Source organism: Pelecanus crispus, chromosome 5, assembly GCF_030463565.1.
Source record: "Pelecanus crispus isolate bPelCri1 chromosome 5, bPelCri1.pri, whole genome shotgun sequence".
Lineage (NCBI taxonomy): Eukaryota > Metazoa > Chordata > Aves > Pelecaniformes > Pelecanidae > Pelecanus > Pelecanus crispus.
In genome coordinates, this window is record NC_134647.1 from 32188469 (window position 1) to 32208485 (window position 20017).

At 46.6% G+C, this 20017-nt stretch overlaps 1 protein-coding gene across 2 annotated transcripts in view; it reads left to right on the forward strand.

Annotated features, from left to right (window-relative positions):
• Positions 1-735: 735 nt before the first annotated feature.
• The window catches only part of SATB2 (SATB homeobox 2), a 136697-nt gene continuing 117415 nt past the window's right edge, over positions 736-20017 (forward strand). Inside the window, exons 1-2 of one of the 2 annotated variants that reach the window (XM_075710914.1) lie at positions 736-808; positions 4510-4728. In XM_075710914.1, coding sequence (XP_075567029.1) covers positions 4560-4728 — 169 coding nt within the window. In that variant the 5' untranslated portion in view covers positions 736-808; positions 4510-4559. Of the gene's footprint in view, positions 809-4194; positions 4238-4509; positions 4729-20017 lie in introns of those variants that run through there. The other variant, XM_075710913.1, reaches the window with a different exon arrangement.

Below are 20017 nucleotides of genomic sequence, written 5' to 3' on the forward strand. Positions count from 1 at the left end.
AAAACAAGCATCGTGTATCATAAAATCTGTCTAAATTAAATGATGTTTACAAAACAGAAGTTACCAACCAGCAAAATTCGTCCGCACTCAGTTCGGTTTCCCCTCAGTTTTACTAACGAGCCCCTTTGCTTCCGCATCGAAATTTTCAAATGATTACCGCTCCCGATTTCAAAGTTAAAAGAGCATTTTCTGTAAACGTTCCGTTTATAAATACAGGAATAAACATGTATTTGGCGATCCTGATATTCCACTGAACACGCAAATGAGAAACCAGCTGCCGGTGGGGAAAAACCCGAACGCGAGAGAAAGGTGCAGGGGATTAATTGCAAATAAAGCAATCGCGACATATATATTTAAATGTATTTGATTGTATGCATTATTCAAATGCCCTTCTGACTAGTTTAATAATTTAGAATCGATAGTTTTCCTAAAAACTTTATAAAATATTTACACTTAATAAAATATTAATCGATTAACAAGCCAGTCGTACTCTTATAGGAGCTTTACTAAAGTCCTGTAATCGCGCTGTCGCCACACGTCTCCGCTGTTAAGGAAAGGATCACTGACAAAATGTAAATGAAGATCTTCAGACGGTGGTGTTTATAAAATAGCTCATTAATGGGCTTGGATTGAATCTCTCCATCCATCCACATCATCAGATATAATAATAGTAACGAATCAGACAGGGAAGATCCTGGCTAAACCATTGGCATTTTTTTTTTTTTCCAGAAGTACTGAAGTCCTAAATCACCAATTCTTCTAACTTTCTGGCCATTGATCCTCGGGAATTCGTAGTTCAACATCAAAGGTAAGAACAAAACATTTTTCAATTATTCGATAGCTGGTGGAAAATGTTAACTTCCATGTAAGAGCTGCTGCTGAGCTTTACGAGACTTAGGGGAAAAAAAAAAAAAAAAAAAGGAGAAAAGTTAGACTGGGTTATTTCAAAAGAAAAACGAGACTTCTCCAAACTTTGAGGCTCCTTTCTGAACAGGCACGGCAGGAGACCTGGCTGGCGGCGGCCGCTGCGCCCTCTCCTCCTCCGCAGCCTGCGCGTCCCCGGCACCGGCGCTCGCCCCTCCGACAGCTCCCGGAGCCCCGGCCCTGCCGGCGGCCCCCGCGCCCCCGGCCTTCCGCTGTCCCCCGCATCTTTGCGGGCTCCCCCAAACTTCAGCCGGCGATAGGACGCGGCTCCCACCCGCGTTCACGGCTTGCTGTCCCGGGGCAAGGCTGGCACCGCGTCCAAGACTTTGGCGGCGGGGTCCCCCTGCCCCTTCCGAGGAGGGGGGGGGGCAGACACGACTCCTTCGGCCGAAGCGGGGGGAGCCGCACTCGGCGCTGCTTTTCGAGGCCGGGCCGGGGGTGGGATGTGGAGCGAAGCGATTATTTCTCTTACCCTGCCCGGGGATCCGCTGCTTCTCCCGGCACCGCTTCCAGGGGCGGCCCGGAGCCCACCGGGAGACCCGAGTGCTCGGCGGGCGGGCGGGCTGTCGCTCGGAGGGAAGGAGGGGGGCAGCGGGGCCAGCGGCGGCCGAGCTCCCGCGGGGGTCCTGCCCTTCCTCTCCTCCGAATCCCGGGGCAGCACCGGCGGGGCTCGCCTCACCGGGACGGCTGCGTGCGGGCTCGGGGCTTAAGCGCTGCTGCCCACCCTACCCTCCCGGGGCTTTTACGGGGCGGACGGAAACCTGCCGCCAGGGCTGCCCGGTGGCGGTGATGCTCCCGCTCCCGCCGTGCCCGGGGGTGGGGGGGGGGGCTCTCCGCTCCCCCCCCCCCCGTAGCCCCCTCTTTTTTTTTTTTTGACCCTCCGGCGCCACCGTAAAAGGCAGAGCTCTTAAGGGGGCACGGCGGGGAGGGCGGCGCCCTGCAGGGAGCTGGCGGCGGACGGGCGGCGGGGGAAGAGGGGGGGGCGGCGGGCACCTGGTGCCCGCCGCCCCCCCCCTCCTCCCCCGCCGCCCGTCCGCCGCCCGCCCCCCCGCGCCGGAGGGGATTTCCTCGGTCCACCTTAACGCGGGGCTCGTTCCGCCGCCGGGCGGGCGGGGAGGGCTCGGCGGAGCGGGGCCGCCGGCTCATTCCCCGGCGCCCCCCGGGCCGGGCAGGGGGCGCTGCGAGCCCTCGGGGCGCGCCGCCGGGCACGGCCCTACCGGGGGAAGCGGCCGCTCCGCCGCCGGCCCCCGGGGAGCGGCGCGGGTGCACCTTGCACCCGAGGGAGGGGTGGCTGCCTGCCGGGAGACCGCCGGCCTCCCCGGGACCGGCGAGGAGCCCGATCCCGGCGAGGAGCCCGATCCCGCCCCGCTGCCACTTCCCCGCCGGAGCTTTCCCCTCCCCGCTGGCTGCGCTTAGCCAGCGCTGTCATGCCCTACCCGGAGCTCCGCTATTAAATAATTCAGCGGCGGCAGCGCTTCCCTGCCCGCTTCTCACCTCCTCCCGGCCCCCATCATCAATTATTCAGGGCCAGCCCGGTAACTGCCTGCAGCCGGGCGCGGAGAGGAGGGCGGCGGCGGGGCCCTACCCGGGCCGCTCGCCCGCTCTCGGAGCTCCGGAGGAAGCCCGACCGGCCCCCGGGGCGGCAGCCCCCGCCGCACCACCAAAAGTTCCTGCCGCCTCGCCCCGGCGGCCAGAGGTTGCGGGAGGGTCCCTGCCGTCGCTCGGCTCCCACGGGGGGGGGGGGACACGGGTGGCGGGAAGCGGCGAGGCCGCACCGGCTGCGTCGGACCGACCCGGGCGCCTGGACTGGATGCCGGTAGCAGCTTTGCTCCTCCCCGGTCGGTCTGGTCTCCCCAACTCCGGCTTCCCCTCTATCCCCCCCCTTCCCCATCTTCTCCCGGCTCCTCCTTCTCCGCTCCTTCCCCCTCGGCCCTCCCCCGGCCCGACTGCCCCCGTCCTTGCGCCCTTCTGCCCCGGGTCCCTCCTGTCACCGCCGCCTCGTCCTGCCGCGCTTCCCCTTCCCCACCCAGCCCGCCCTCCTCCTCCTCCTCCTCCTCCTCCTCCTCCCCCCCTCCCTCCCTTCCTCCGTGGGGCACGGCGCTCGCTCCTCGTGTGCGAGATGTATTATTTATTTATCGGTGCTTAATTTCCTGCCAGGTGGGTCTCTGCCTCCCACCCCGGCGCGCAGCGGGGCCGGCCGGGAGGAGGTGGGCTGCTGCGCGCCCGTCTGCGCCCGATCCCGAGATAGCACCGAGACTCGATTTTTGCGGGGGGGCGGGGAGGGGGAGGGGTGTCGGAGGCGAGGAGGGGTGGCGATGTTTGGGATGCACAGCCCTGGGACGGGAACGCCGCGCAGACAGACAGGCAGACACACACACACACACACACACGGGCGCGCACACACAACCAAACCCGAAACCAAGGACAACCCCAAAAAGGACTCACTCTGCCTCGATGACTCAACGCAACTAATAACCGTTTCTCCGCTCTCTGTGGCGAGTCCCTCCCGCCGCCGCTGTCGCTGGCAGAGGAGGGAGCGATTGAAAGTGACACACCGGGGGCCGCCGCCGCCGCCGCTTCCCCGCGCCGCCAGGCACCCGCCGCCGCCGCGGAGCCCGGGAGAGCGGCGCTCCCTCCTCTCCTCCTCCCCCCGTCTCCCCCGGTATCGATTTTCTCCGCTGAAGGTGTGAGAAGTCGGCTCCCTCTCCCCCGCGCCGCAGCCGGCGGCCCCGCGGCTCCCCGCCCCCTCGCCCCGACCTCCCCGCTCCGCTCCGCTCCGCTCCGCTCGCCACCCGGGACCCTCCGGGAAGGGGCTCTGGCCCCTGCCGCCCCGCGCAGCGCGGGCAGCCGCCCCGGCCCCGCCGCCTCGGCACCCCCGGAGGAGGGCAAGGAGGGGGCTGGGGGTGGGGGGAAGGAGTAGAAGGGAAGAAAGCGGCGTGAGAGGAGGAAACAACAAAACTTTCCACCCTGGATTCTCTACTTCTGATCCATGGACAGAGCCCAACTCAGCCAACTTACAGACAGGCTATAAGCAGTAAGTACAGCGGCAGCTCCCGGGAGCCGCTCGCTTGAGGCTTCCTCGCCTGCAGCCGGCTACTCCGCGGCTGCACAGCTGGCCGGCGCGGGGGGGCCGTGCCAGCGGGGCCGCCCGGGCCGGCAGCCTCATCCCCGCGGCCCCCGGGGGCGGGCCGGGGCTGGGGCCGGACCCGGGGCGCAGCACCTGGCTGCGGCGGGCGGGTGGGCTGCCTGCCGGCCGGCCTGCCCGCCGCGATGGGGACCGGGGCGCAGCGCTGCCTGCCCCCGCCTGCGGCAGGTTGGGGCCGGGCGGCGGCACCCGCGGCTCCGCGGGCCGGGCGGGTAAGGCGGCCGGGCCGGGCCGGGCCGGGGCCGAACCGCTCGCTTTTAGCGGGGCCGGCTCCGGCAGCGGGGCAGCATCGCGCCCGGCCGGCGCTCGCCCGGCTCCGCTGGGCTGAGCCGCCCGGGGGAGGCGGTGCGGGGGCCCGGGCGGGCGAGCGGGGCCCGGTGGCGGGCGGCGGCGCGGGGGGCCGGCGGCCGCTGAAGCGCCCCTTGTTTCTCTCGCCCTAGGTCCGTGCTCCTTCTACTGCGACCTGCCAGCGGGAGCCGCGTCTCCGAGCATGGAGCGGAGGAGTGAGAGCCCCTGCCTGCGGGACAGCCCCGACAGAGGCAGCGGCAGCCCCGATGTCAAAGGGCCCCCCCCCGGGAAGGTGGCCAGGCTGGAGCAGAACGGCAGCCCCATGGGCACCCGCGGGAGGCCCAACGGCGCCGTCACCAAGCCCGTGGGAGGTAACCGTGCGGCCGCGCTCACGGCGGCACCGCCGCCCGGCCCGGCCCGGCTCGGCTCGGCTCGGCCCGGCTTGGCGGCCCCGCTGGCCGGGTCGCGCCGAGCGGCGTGCCCGGGGTGGCGTTCGGCGGGCGGGTCGGCGCCGTGCGCGGAGGTGCCGGCAGGTTCGTGTGGCAGCTGGCGGGCTGCTGCCCGCTTTCCCTGGAAGGCGTTTCGCGGCTCAGCACCGCTGCGGTGTCGGGGGTCCGTGGAAGGACTTTCCGCCCAGGTCTGCGGCGTGCGTGCGGAGCTCGCCGGCTGGAAGGCCGCCTTCCTAAAGAGGCCACCCCTAGGCCCGGGCTCCGGCTCGGCGGCTCACAAAAGGCCAGGCCCAATCCTGCCGGGGGGCGAGCGGGGCAGAGCTGGGCCCTGCGCTCGGCGCTTGCTGCGGGAGCAGGGGCGGCTGGCGGCCGGGGCAGCCCGCGGGCATCCCCCGGCGCGGCCGGCGGCTCCCGGAGGGCCCGGCGGCGGCCGGGCGGCGGGCCTGGGCAGCGGCAGCGAAAGAGGGCATCGCCTCCAGGTTAGGGACGAGCAGCCCGGCTGCCTTCACGGGTGCGGGTGGCACGGGTGAGGTGTGTGACACCCACCGGCGCAGCGCCGAGAAGGCCGTCTGCAGGGTGGGAAGATGGCAGCGTTTGTCTTTGCCTTTAGGGGCTACTTCTTTTTTTTTTTTTTCTTTCTTTCTGTAAATAGCGTTTTGTAGCAGTTGTTGTAGAAGAGGACAGGGCAAAACGCGTGCGAGGTTCAGCTCTTTCAGCAAAATTATCAAGCGTTAGTTTTACACTGTTCCTGCAATTCTCTAGAGTACTTCAACTTTCATACTTACTTTGCTATCCAGTTGCTGGTCAGTTTTGTGTTTAGAGCATGGTTAAGTGACACGCGTGGTTGCTTTTTTTTTTTTCCCTCCCCCTTTTCTTCAAAGCAGCTAAACTTTCCAGTCACTTTGCTAAATGCTCTCCTCTTTTCATCTTAACTCTGGTGCTGTCGCATTTAACGCAGCGCAGCCTCGAGTTAGGAGAAAGATGTTTAAAAATCTTGAAATTAGCCTGATGTTGCGAGCAAAATAACGCAGGGCAGGCCACAAATAACTTTGCTTTTCTTAAAAAATGCATCTCTCTGTATTTGTGTTTTAAAACGTGCAGAGTGGCAACAGACAAATGTAGTTGTTTATACACAAAGAGTTTGTGTAAATGACATTTCAAGAGGTACTTTGATACGGTCGTCACATGACTCTCTATTACGTGAGGTTTATTTAGCGATTTTACCATTAGATGCTTGTTTTAGACCTCTTTGGCTCAATAGGCTTCCTAATTGCTGAAGTTTGCTAAGGGGCTGCAGATTTTATTTTACTTTAAAAACGTAGGATTCATTTATATACCTAATGAAGGGTAAGAGATCTCACCAGTTTTTTATGTTTCTTGGATGACTATATGTCTGTTTTTTAAATCTCTTCTCCATGTTCTTCTAATGTACGGAAAAAGAAGAAACAGCTTTGCAGTGAAAGACTTGTAGTATTATTCCACTTACAAATTGGTGGAGAAATAATTTATTGAATAATTTAAAAAATGAACTAGTTAATCATATAAAAAGTAATATATGTAGTTTTGGATGCCTTTCTCGAGACTGAGGCATTATAGCTGCTTGATTTTAAAGAGACTGTTAGAACTGGAACTAAAATCTTCTTCCTTGCGGCATTTATAGAAATATACTTTAAAGGAATGCTTTTAAATGTTTTGGAATATGTATGTTGCTTTCTAATTGCAGCTGTGTTAGCCAAGAGAAATCCACCGGCTTTTATAGTTGTATCGGTGGTTCAGCTTGAATCTGGCCTGTTAGGTTATGGAAGATTTCTTCCACTTAAGACAAAGACTCTCATTTCTGAAAGCAAACTTTTAAGAGCTTACATTTTCATTCATTACTCTTCAGCTCATTTATAAAGTTGGTGTAGACTGGAGTGTAAAAGTGTGGGGGAATAGGAAATGCAGGAGTAATTTTTTTTTTTTCCTTTTCCTTAGCTGGTGTTCTTTAAACAGTCTCAATCTCTTTGGGTTTAGGCTATTCATAATAAAGTTTATTCATTACTCCTTATTGATACTGAAAGCAAGAAGAAAATTATTCTTGTCTGAATACTTACCTAGGTTCTATAATACTCAATACTAAATTAGTTAAGGCAGATTTTTTTAATAAGATAATGGTGCTGTTTAAAATTGATTTCATTTTTTTTTTTCCTCCTGGAAATGCTCTCAAGATAAATCAACGTAGCTAATTTCCAGATATTTTTTCTTCTGTTCTTTTTCAAGTTTGATCTTTAAGAACCTGTGTGACCAAGTGAAGTTTTTCTGAAGGCAGATCGCACCGTTTCGGGTATTTCTGGAAGTCTGTCTCTTTGCAGTGATTGCTGCGGTGTTAGTAGTTTTTTCACTTGAGTTGTGAAATGCAGCTGTAGACATTTGCGGAAAGGCTTACTTTTAATATAGTGGCAAATTAGTATGAAGCTTATCTTCAAATAGATATTAATAAAGGCTCTTTTAGTATTGTTTCTGGTGTTTGATAAAAAGGAAACTACTGAAAGTCATAGTGAAATGGCATCTAAGGCTTCAGTTGTCAGTCTTTCAGTTTATTCTTATTTTGCAAGATTTAAAAAGTGCTAATGTTTATTGAATGTGAACTTCATTTGGGAAAAAAAAATTGAAATACTTTACTGGAAGCTAGAGACCATTTTAGTTCTGATTTTATTTTTTTATTCTACAACCGGAATCTAAAGGTTTTGAAAGCAAAGACAGATGCTAGCAATTCTTTTTTTCATCTCATTTTGGGCCTTAGATATGTAAATGCTGAAATTCCTTCCTACTTGTCAAGTGGCTTTTTGGTGTAATAATATCTGTTTCTGAACTTAATCCCTGCAACCAGAGCAATAAGCTCTCCACTAACTGGTGCTAGGATGAGACTGATGACCTTTGGTAACAAGTTTTATAGTCGTAGTGTTTGCTACAATTATTGTTCCAGTGACTTCCCTGAGAAATAGAGAAACATTATAGTACTGTCGGTGTTTTTAGCTTTCTCTCTAGATTTATGAGCAAAAAAGTGTTTTAAACTAAGCTTTTGTAGTGCAGACAGAAAATCAATTGTTCTCATGAGAAATTTTGCCTTATGACTCTCCTTTTTTTTATTCCGTAACCCGAATTTACTTAATTCAAAGGGCCATTACAGCAGCTGTAATAAACTAGTGAAGGTCACTAAAAAGATAAATGGGGTCTTAAAGGTTGTGTTTAATAGGGGATTTAAAAGTTTCGGTACTGTTTACGATGTTGTTAGCATCAGTCCAATGTGTTAGAGTCCAATTTTGGTCTGCCTGACTAACCCAGTGCTTTCCAAAATGTTTCAGCAGCTATCTAACCAGTCTGTTTTAAAACTTGCATGTAATAAAGCACAAGTGCTCAGATGTTCAGGAGAGGCAGGTTTTATAAAGGTCCCTGGGAAAAAAAGGCTAATATCGCTTTAAAAAACATATGAAGCCTGGGAGAGAGTTTAGAGCAAGCAAGAGCACTATGGTGTTGACAGCTTTATATCCCTGTTGGGTAACATTCACTTACTAGAATTGGCGTCTCCTCTCAGTTAGTAATTCACTCCATAAGGTTTTTAAAAAAAAAGGGATGATTAATGGCTAGGAAACTTATATTTACGAAATTGTTGATTGCAATTCATGAACCTGTTTGTGTATGAGTGGATGTGCATATATATATGTATGCGTTGATTCTGAAGAGCGTAGAAAATAAGCATCCAAAGCCTCTGAATGCAACTTAAAATGCCAGTATGCAGAATGAGCTGTTTGGAAGTTTGGTTTTGCTGAAATAGAAACATAGAACCAAAATATAGCCAAGACACGCGTTCAAATTTGGAGCGGAAAATGATTGCAAAAAATTTGCTGGTTAGATTAGTTTGACGTGGTCTGATAGTAATATGTTCTTATTCACTTAACTGTTAAAATGTGTGATTTAATTTACAGAATATTAATGGAGGAGAAAACTTTCAGACAATTCAAACTAAATTGTATGATTGGGATGTTAATCTGTAGCTGTGGTTACCGTGCCCGTACAAAGTCGGATGTATCAGAAATGTGGATGCAGTGACTCTTCGGAGCGCTGCTGCAAATTTCCGTAAGCCCTGTAAAGTTCTGATGTATTGTCTTGTCTGCTTAGGTGTAGTTAGAAATCTGTTTTCATGTATCTCTGGGGCAACAGAAATGCCGACCGACGATGGTTTAGAGAGCCGTTTGTCAAAATCCATTCTAAATATTTCCGCAAAAACGTCGTAGCGTTTGTGCTACCTTTTATATCTTTTACAAGGATTTAAAGTACTTTACTGGAGAGAAAATCCACTTCTGTGCAGACGGAGGAATACAGCTTGATCGAATTTGCTCCTCTGTTCTAAACGGTTAGTTAACATTAAACTCGAAATGGCATCCTGAACGGAGTAAGGAAGCACGTTTCACTTGGCCTTATGAATTGACTAAAGTGAAAGGTTAAGTTTTAGATAGTCTTCCTGCCTAGATGTTAGATGAGGAGTATCTTCCTGCTGCCTGAAAGAAGTACGTAGCTATTTGAAAGAATTAAACGCATCGAGATACAGAAGCGTGAATGCCGCAAATCCTTGTTAGTTCAGGAACCATCAGTACGTGAATACATTTTATGTTTTATCTGTTGCAGAAGAGTTGGAGAACGTTGCCCTGTACTTTGATATAATTCATTAGGGATTATGAGGAAATGTAAATTCTTGGATTTTACGCGTTTCTGATACGTAATGAGGAAGACATCTCTAACTCAACAGGAGCAGTAAGAAAAGCAAGACAGTGATTTCTTTTTCATGACCGATGGTTAAAAATGAGTTACTGGTCTTTTTGCTGATTTCCACCCCCACCCCCCTTTTCCAATCAGATTATGTCATGTAAATAGAATAAACAGAGCAGTCGCTCCTGGAGGGTCATGCACTGTATCAGATGGATTTTTGCTGAGGTAGAAAAATAGGCTTTCTTTATGTGTTTTCAGTACTTGGTCTGTTATTAAAATAAAGACACAGTTGGTTAAAATATATGTGCAATTGAACATACGCATTAAACAGAATATAGGGTATCCACCCATTTGGTGACCTAGGCATAATTTGATGTTTAGAGTAATTTTGGAACTCTTAAGTTGCATCTGCAGAAAGCCACCGACAATTTTGAATTCAAGATTTAAGATTAGCTGTAGTAAGATTTTATTTTTTCCCGCAACAGTTCCTAAGTGTTTCGAGTCATCTCCCCGCTTCCTCCCCACCCCATACCCATAGCCACGTTAGTTATCTAGATGCTATTGTTCTCATCATGAACCAAAGGAAAGAAAAAGAAACCAACATCTTTGAAAAAGTCAATGTTAATTCTTCACCCCTGCCCTCTATAAATTGGGGCCTGCCTTTTCTTAGTTTCGCTGGGGTAGAACAGAGTAGTTTTACTGTCAATTATTTATAGGGCATTTGTTTGAAAACTCCTGTTAAGGTGATTCTGTCAGTGACTCCTCAGAATTGTTTTTATGCCTGAAGAAGATGGCAAAATCATATTAAAAACTATACAGATGCCAGTGAGGGAACGTATTTTCAAGAAATTAAATAGCGACATATTCCTCACTCAGAATTTAGATGAAGGATTTGGAGATCGAAAGAAGAAAACAGTATTAAACTTTTATTGTTACGACTAAACACTTATAGGCGACGTTTAAAGATTCCTTTCCTTTCCTAAATACTTAATTTTGGGGAGTCTTTATATTCTATTTAAATTATTTTACTGTACTGAATATTTTATCTGGATTTAAAAGTAGAGGAAAAACTGGCATAGTGTAATTGTAATCAAGTCGTCATTTCAACAGACAGCTATGTCATATTTAAAATTTCTCTTTTGTAGCACAGACTTTCAGGTGGTATCAGTTACTTTAAAATACTTTTAGAAGTATTTGAGCTCAATACTCTTCATGGAGATGCTAGTCCAAATATGTATTTTTGCAGTGACTTTCCATTATAGCTGTTCTCCTTGCAGCTGTCTGTGTGGAATGGGGAGGAAAAGGGCCACAGTGGTGACTTGGAGCTTAAGTAAAATACTTGGACCACTAAGATTTTTGTCACTCGCATTGACACAGAAGACGGTAATACAATATGGCATCTATGATGTAAAATGAAGACAGTTTTACTGCAGTCATGTATTTATATTCGCCAAACAGCTGTGTGGCCTGTTTAGGAAAATTCTTATTTTTGTGATTGAGCAGTCCCCAACCTGCTTTTAAATCTTAGAGCAATCCCCAACCTGCTTTTAAATCTTATTTTTAAACTTTTCAAAATAACTGAAAATCTGTAAAACTTAGGAAGATTTTATTTCGAATCCCAAATTGCAAGGCATAGATAAGTTAGGCCTTTAATTACCATCCCTCATCATAATTTAGTTAAATTAGTAACTACTGCTGTGTTTTAGGATTAAAGGCCCAGTTTTTCAAGGTATAAAGTATTACCAAGTCCCTTTGAATTGATACGATGGGGGTTTTTTTCAAGATAACCTGTGCCTGATTCGGACTCTGTAACTACCGAACGTGCTCTCCTTTTGAAGCTCAGAGTGGTTTTGAAACCAGCCCGCTGTGTTGAACGAGGCACCGATGCCCTTTCTCGCTTTGAAAAAATTGTCTTGTGGTAATTGGTTCCTACTGTATGAAATGTCCTGGGTCAGATGCATTGGTCCCCACGATGACATGTGTCATTAACACGGATGTAAGAAATAGTCACAGCAGACAAAAGGCAGCTGAGTATTTGATGGCTTTTGAGAAATGTTTTCTAGCCTCTAGCCATACTAAAAAAAAAAAATTGTCCTCCAACAAGCTTTGTACTTGTTGCAGAATGCTCATCAGCGATGTCTCTGCTGTGGGGGTACATACAAATGAGTTTACATTGATTAGTGGTATGAAAGACAGAAATTACGCTTTGCCATTTAATTTGGGGGGAATTGTTGGCCCCTCTAGATGAGGTTCTTGTGGCCATTCACAAAGTGTTGACTGCTTTAATATGTGATATGTTCTCGGCCAGCAAGTCATGTTGTCCATATTGTCACAGTTCTATAGTTAGGATTTCTTTTTCCAGAGTTCCTGTTCTTTATACAAAAGCATGTATTGCAGCTGTTGTGTGTACGTTGTCCCTGTCTTCATTTGCATTGGTCCAAATATTAGTAAGGGAAAAATACTTCATTTAGTATTTCCAATTTTATTTCCTTTATTTTAGAGAACTTTTAAAAACCCATAAACTAGTATTTTAAGTTGTTTTTTTCTTTCTAAATACCTGTACTAGCCCTGCTGGTATCACTTGAAGATTTACAAATATACCAAGATGTCAGCGTTTGTCAATTAGCAATTTAAGGCTGCTGACATTGTGAAACCAGTATAGACTATGTTTGAAAGGGTTTTGTTTTTTCTTTAAAAAGTCTAATTCTTACTCTGATTTTTAAAGATGTGAACATCGATGCTGTTAATATCTGAGGACTTACGTAAAGCTTCCTTCCAGGAGGCATTTCTACTTGGAATAAGGCTACACAAATAATTTACAGGATTGCTTAAAAGATGAAGTGTGAGCCCTGCATTGCTGGTATCCTAAGCTGGATGCTACGGCAGAGATCTCGTGTCTGAACTCAAGATATATTTTAAATTTCCTGGCAAATGCTGAATGATTATTGGTGTTACATGCAGCGATGTAAGGAAAAAGAGGGGATTGTCATTACTTGTATGACGGGAACAAAAGGAACTTGAAGAAAAGAGACAGGTAGCTCTAGGTAAAAGTTTAGGCATATGACTTGTTTTCTAAATAGAAAATTACCCGGCTAATAGTAAAATTTGTCAGTCGTTTTGCTCTAACTGATGTCCTTGTATCAGATGGACATGCAATATTAAACAGGCTGAGCACAACTGTACCTTGTCAGTAGCAATGTCAGCAAGGTAAAAAAAACACAGAAAAAGATTAATAAAAATAACCTGTCAGACTCTGTTTTATATGAAGCTGAGGCATCTCTTGAGATAACCGTACGCCCACTGCATTTTCAGAGTGCATTAGAAATGTCTCCCACTGAAATATACTCCCTCCTTATTTGTTCCCCAAAGACACATGCCGAGATGGAAAGATACTCTATTGACAGTAAACCTTTTCAAAAGTACTAAATCTGGCAAGAAATATCGGGAGGGGGGTTTCTTGTATCAAACCCCATGATTTGTATTCCTGCATACAGCCACAAGGTTATTTTCTCTCTCTCTCTCCCCCTCTCTGATGTTCTATTTGTATAATGTTGAGAAGTGGCTGGATTAGTCTGTCTTTACTTGTGTATCGCCGACACTTCACTCTCTAGAAGTTGCTGACTTTGTCTGCATTTGGACAAAACTTCAGATAAGCGAGGCAGCTCGCATAGAAGTATTTACCATCATGGTAATCTAAACTCACAGAGAGTGTTTTGTCATAAATTTAGCTGACAGGCGTATACTGGAAATGAAGCATGTCATTTTCAAAACTATAACCAGACTATTTTTTGAGAGTAATATAAATTCATATTTTGAGCATATTTTGGTTTATATGCACTTCCATTATTTATATATTAAAATTAGATGTGCACAATTTCCAGCCTTATTATTTTGAATGGTTATTAAGAAATGTAGTTATAAATTATGAGTTATACAATACTTTGGAGTAAAAGGTGATTTTCATAATGTCTTTTCCCAACTTACAAATAACTTTTTTGCCATAATACAAACATGCTAGCAGAGCAACATGATAGATGTCTCTTTAAGTATCGTAGTAAAAGAAAATGACTTGTATTCTGAGGCTGTGGATAGTTTATGTTGTTTTGGACCCATTTCCCAAGCAGTGATCGAAAACAGATTACAATAACAATTATACAGTCAGAAGATGCAATATCCATTTCTGTTTTAATTGAGTGAAAGAATAATAAAAACATCATTAAGAAAAATGAGGTGGACCTGTCATACACTCTACCAATTTTTAGACTTGGAGAAAATGCAGAGTAACAGAAGTGTGGGCTTTTTTTTTTTTTTTATTTTCCCCTTTTTTAAGTCAAGTTTGTTGCTCAAGCTCGAAGTCTGGATGGTAGACTTCATATGGGCTGCTCTGAGCAAGTACGCAGTAAGTAGGCGTACTGCTTGACAGTAAAGCTCAAGTTAGGCATTATCTGAGTGTCTGGGTTTGGCTTAATAATGAATGTAATGTTTCTGTCATTGGTTTGAGCCTTCCTGATTATATTAATATGATCACAGTGTCATACTGACCTACCAAATAGATGAGCTCAGAGAATGCCATGGACAGGTAGAAAGTAGTAAAAAAGACTTCTTTCTCCTTCAAAATAAAAAGCTGTGCTACTTCATGAATTTTTCCAGGTTTTTTGCCTCTCCAAATCTGTGGACATGTATGCCAGTAAGAGTACTCGGTCTCTTAAGCCATTGGCCCCTGGGACTGCCTCTTGTGCGGCGCTTTAGCTACATCACGGTCGCAGTCTTCTGATTAAAACCCCGTAGCTAGAAAGGCCCCATGCTGGGTGCATACTCTAGCTGTGTTCCTCTTGCAAAGGGACCTAGCTGTAGTTGAAGGCCCAAGCTGAGGGAACCCAGCTCTCCGTTTTCTCTGAAGCTGAGTCCTAGAGCCGTAAGCAGAAGTGTCCTTTCTGCTGTACCATACGTGGAAAGAGAGATCCTCTCTACGGTAGCCTTGGCTCTAGTTGTGTACCATACAGCTTTATAAATCAACATTTGGAATGGCATCCGGAAGTGAACCGGGAGCCAGTTCAGCCTTTGGAGAGCAGATGTAATCTGCTTTCTTTGGCTAACACCTCCAAGCGAGCACATGCATTTGCACTAGCAGAACTATCTGATTCTCCAGCGTAGCTCTGTGTACGTAATGTTGTAGCAATTCAGCCTGTTCAGCCCCGAAAGCATGGATTGCTGACTCTTAGCAAGTGAATCCACACACAGTAGGTCAGGCTGTAGGTAGGTCCTTTCCACTCCCGCCCCAAAATATCGCTGACTGGCTGAACAAAGTAAGTGTACTGTGCATACCTGAGGAAGAGGATGTACCTGTTAACTCTCGTTCCTTGACCTCATGACTTGTTTGATAAAGATGTAGTAGTTATTAAAAACTGTTAGGTTAATGTGACCTGCTGGCTGATAAAAGTTAAATGTTCCTGAAAGAATAATGTTCAAATGGATAGTTGCCAAATGTGTGAGATCTCATCTTTGTGAAAATGTGGAATGCTTCCCCCACAGCTCTTGATCTTCTGTCCTTGAAAAAAAAGGAATACGAGAGAACGCCGCTCAGAAGTTGCTCGCTCTCTCTCTGTAGGGGCATGGGGTATGGAAGGTTGGAGTTTTATGTGAAGGCCAAGCCCCACGTGCCAGTTCCTGACCCATAATGGGCCACGGGTGCAGGCTGTCTGAAGACTCTCTGCATGTTGACTGGTGAAAAGGGAGACAGAGGGGGAAGGTAGCTGCTTTCTAGAGGACAGAGTAACAGGGCGGCTCCTACCCGTTCTTGGTTGTGGTTCTCTCCTCCATTCATTTTCCCACTGAAGATCTGATGAAGATTTCTGCGGTCTCCTTATACCAGAAAAATGCTGTCTAGTAATGAGGTTGCCATAGCAGTAGCTGAACCCTTGCTGAAAGCATAGCAGGATGAAGGGCTCCTTCAGTAACCATTGAATTTGATGACATTTATTGTGAGACAGTGTTTGATGTGACTTGTCCTATTGCGTGCATGTTTGTAACTTTTGCCCATAACCAATTCTGCTGTATCTGTTGACACTGTCACTTAGAAACGAGCTTCTCTAATGTTGCCAGTATCTAAAAGACATGAGGGAGGGAGGCAGCAATTACAACAATTACAGATCCATTCAGCTTGTCTTACAGCTGGAGCCTGCAACCGGCTGTGAAGACAGAGATGTAGGTGCAGTAGTTACATTAGACTCTCTGTCAGGTATTTATCTGGTAACATGAAGGGGGGTGTGTGTGATACGATTTCTTCTTTTTCTTGCCAGGGAGTGGTTCACAGAGGAATGGACATGAAGGAGAAAAGAGCTTGCTGGTGGGTCCCAGTGGAGATCCCAAAACAGGCCCAAGTGTGGTACGCAGCTCTTCTCCAGAAATAAAACCTCAAACCAGCTACGAAAGCTTTTCTGTTACATTCCAGGGGACTTATCCCAGTACCAGGAGACTAGTTAATAGAACCTTCATTAAAATGCTTTTGCTAGAAGATGTTTTTTTGCTTTAGAAATTACATAATATGGTGGCATCTGCTAGCACCACCAAAGTTAAGGGCTTATTAGTGGTTCCAGTTTTCAGGGTTTAAAAATGTCGGTCATTAAAATTAATTCTCGGTGGAACTTGGCGTAGGGAGTCTTAGCCCCTTAGGCGAGTTTTGTTACGTAGTTCAGAGAAAAACAACAGAAAGCAGTCCCCCAAACCAAAACCCCCTCCCGAACCCTAAACTTGTTTTTAAGTAACAGAAACCAAAACCTGAAACTTATAGGAAATTAATGGCTTAAGATGATTTTTTTAAAAAACGCCAGTTTAATTTAAAAGCGTTTCCTTCACTGGTTTTGAGTGAAATGAGTATATTTTCCATTAGTTCATGTTATAAAGTACTGCTGTGGGGTATTTTTTCTTCTGTTTTAACTGGGAAACAAGTTGAAACAACTGAGCTGTTTTATTTAGGAAAAACGTAGCTATAGCGTCTTCACCTTTGCTTTTCGATGAGAATGATTGGACTCGATGATCTTAAGGGTCTTTTCCAGCCTAGATGGTTCTATGATTCTGTTCTCTGAATTGGAAAGCCTGCGTGTGGCTCTGGCCAAACGCATGGCGCTGGTACTGCCAGAGGCGTTCCTGCGCGTCTGGGGGGGCTGGCAGGCGGGGGGCTGGCTGGCGGGGGAGGCTGAGCTTTCTGCTAGCACAACAGGGACAGCTATTTGTGTCTTCTTCTGACTCGGGCTCCCTTAAAACCGTATTTTGAGGTCTGGGTTATCATCGCTCTCGCTTTTCACTCATTTAGGTGGCGAGCTGGAAGCGCTTCATTCTTCTGTTTAATTGCTTCTGCCTCCTGGCTGCCCCGTGCGTGGCTGTGCCTGGGCTAACAGGGTGGCACAAAGTCCCGGTGGCTGCTCCCTTTCTTGCCCTTCGAACCCAACCACTGTGGCACATTCGAAGTTTGGGTTGAGTGAGTGCAACTAGTTTAGCAAAGGGGGTTAGTTACAGAAGCAGCCGACCATTTTGACCAACAAAAGGGCTCATCTCCTGTGAGTAACGCTTCTGTCCCGGACACTCAGCAGGAGAGGCTGCACTAGAGGTAAATACTTCGTATCCCTCGCTGTTTTTCATCTCTTGTTCGTCTCAGCACACGCTCTGAAATACGGCTTTTCCTTTATACCGCTTTTTGAGAAACTCAAGTATTATCAAATCAAGTTAGGAGTTTCATAATATGTTTCTGTGGTGGGATAGTGGCCTGGAATATTTCGTGTTAAACAGTAAAGTTGTTATTTCAGCTAGGAGAAGGATTCTTTGGCTAGTTAAGCTGTCAGAAGCAGGGGACATCTGCAGAGACATTAGTGACTTCTTTATAAGATTTCCTGAGATCTGGGATAGTTGTGATGGTTGGGAGACTGAAGCCACAGAAAGGACTGGAAGCTGAAGAAGGATGTAAATAATATCTTGTGGTTTGCATTCACCATTGGCTAAAATATAATATGTAGAAATGCATTTCCTGCCTACAGATTTATTGAATATGTAAAGCCAGAAAAAATAACTGAGTAGGAGGAGGAAGATATTGTCCTTAGTTTTACTTCCTCTGGCCCTCCTAAAAAGAAAAATTCTACAATGTAATGTTATTTAACATGATTTTGTTTCTTTGGCAAACGTTGTATTAAAATCATCTGTGGACTGAGCTCTTCTTTACCAAATTGCATCCTGGAACAAATGATTTGCAACGGTCTTATAAACCCATGAAGAGTAGGAGTTTAACAGCATCGCGTTACTGGTTATATGCAAAATCAGATATTTCGTGTTTTGTCTAGAACGCACTGGAGAGCGGAGGATTGGCAGAAAGTAAGGTCCTTGTTTTTAAACAAAACCTTTTGCCGTAATGGGGTGCTTGACACTTTTGTTTTGCATAGGATTGCACAGTTGCAAAGATCCTGATACGGTCTCCAGCATTTGACATAGAGATTTCCCGCTGGCCGCCTGTCAGTGTGCACACACAGCTTTCTTCACGTGGTTCCGAGTGGTTAGTGACAAACAACTGCAAAGTCATTCCTCCAGTCCCCATTAAAAAAGATTTACAGTGGAAGAATTCTCAGCCTCCTAATGAGACTGTTGTAAGCTGGTGCTTCATACATAAAAGGCTGAAACACAGTCCATTTACCCAAACCAAGCATTTATTGTAAATAAGTTAAGTGTCAACAGCTTATATTCTGTCCAGTTTAATTATATTTATAATTTACAGGATAGCTTGAAAGTGAGCCTTAATGGACATGAGTAACCCGTGTTGAAATGTGTGAGCTCCGTCTCTTCACCTCACCACTGAATTGCACAGGCATGGGCTGAACCTGGGATCTGCTTCAAGCCTGATCCTTCTTGAGTGTGAATAGTCACGCACGTGTGGCACTGTGGAAACGGTACGGTTGTGCCTGTCCAGCCTGTCATTGCATAGCCTGCGTCTGCAGCCCTCAGCTGGACTCTGCAGGATTTGCTGGGGAAGATCTCGCATCACCACCAGCTACAGCTACGCTGTGATTTAAATAAAAGTGGTGATGAGATCAGAACAAAACCCTGCTTTTTCAAATACTATTAGGTGTCCTTCCTCTTAGAAAACAACGTTTTGGAATGCAGTTGATCTTTTTTCATTATTAATTTATCTTCTCTCGTTCTATGTGATCTTAAAAGTCTTTTCCAACCAAAATGATTCTGTGATTCTATGTTTGTTCACCTAGATGAGTCTTGAATAGGAACCTCCTGATTATTAGCATATACATTAGGTTTTCATTTCTGATCACTTCAGGATTTGCAGTTTACACCATTTTGAAGAAGTGGCATGCTGAAGCTTTGAAGCTTCACTTTTTTCTTTCTTTCTTTTTTTTTTTTCTTGGTGATGGTGTTAAGTTTTTCAGAATAGAAATTACGGATTTATGTTGCACTAAGATGTAGAATGGCCATCTTTGCTGCAGAAATTCAGGTATTTCTGAGTAACTGAAAGCTGTCAAACTTAATTGGTTTCTGCCTTTTCAATTAGAGCTGCAGGATGTGAGGAGGAGAACTGGCAAACCTCTCTCTCCTGTGCCGCATGGATGCCGATTTCTGCCTTTTAAAACAGTTGTCTCAATTTATATTAATTTTTCAAATTTGTTTAAAAGAAGGGGAGAGAGAGTTAAATACCAAATTGATACACGTAAGGTCAGCTCTATTGCAGTGCAAAGAGAAATAAATAAATGGACTGCTTTCCTATCACTGCCTTTGCTGGATAAAGGGCTCTCGTCTAAAGAAAAAACAGAGACAGATTAGGTTTAGGAAATGTTTGTAGTTTGATTGTTTCCTGTGGTTATTGCCAGTTGTGGAAGCGTGCTTTATTGTTAAATATATGGAATCTCTATCTAGATAATTTCCTCAAAATGATCCATGCTTTGCTAATTGGCTTCCTAGTCTCTGTCGCAGGGTAAGGGTCTCATCTTAGAAGTCCAACTGAAGTTGCTTGTAATTCAGTGTTTTGAGGTGTGCATGGTAATAAACATTTGTGGATTCTGCTCTTCCTGTTACCTAGATTTCTTTTTTTTTTTCTTTCTTTCTTTCCTCTGTATTGGAAGGACTAGCTTAGAGAATGACCCACGTTAGTGTCTCTGCTAGGGAAAATGTTTTCTGCATACAGTAAAAAAGAGTTTTCAGTAGTTTATGAATTTTCGAATAAATGTCCTGGTTTCTGAACTCCCAACCATAGAAATTTGCTTTGTTTTTGAGTGAGATTACTCTGTGTGTGTGTCTGTGTTCTGTTTAAAAAAGCCCAACAACCAATAAACACAACCTAAAAACCCAAAGCACAACAGCAACAACAAAAACTTTATTTTCCACTTTCTTCATTTGATAAAAATCTCTCCACTGTAGAGTGATTTCCTTTGGGTTTGACACCACCATTTGATCTCAGTTTTTAATAATTTTGGTG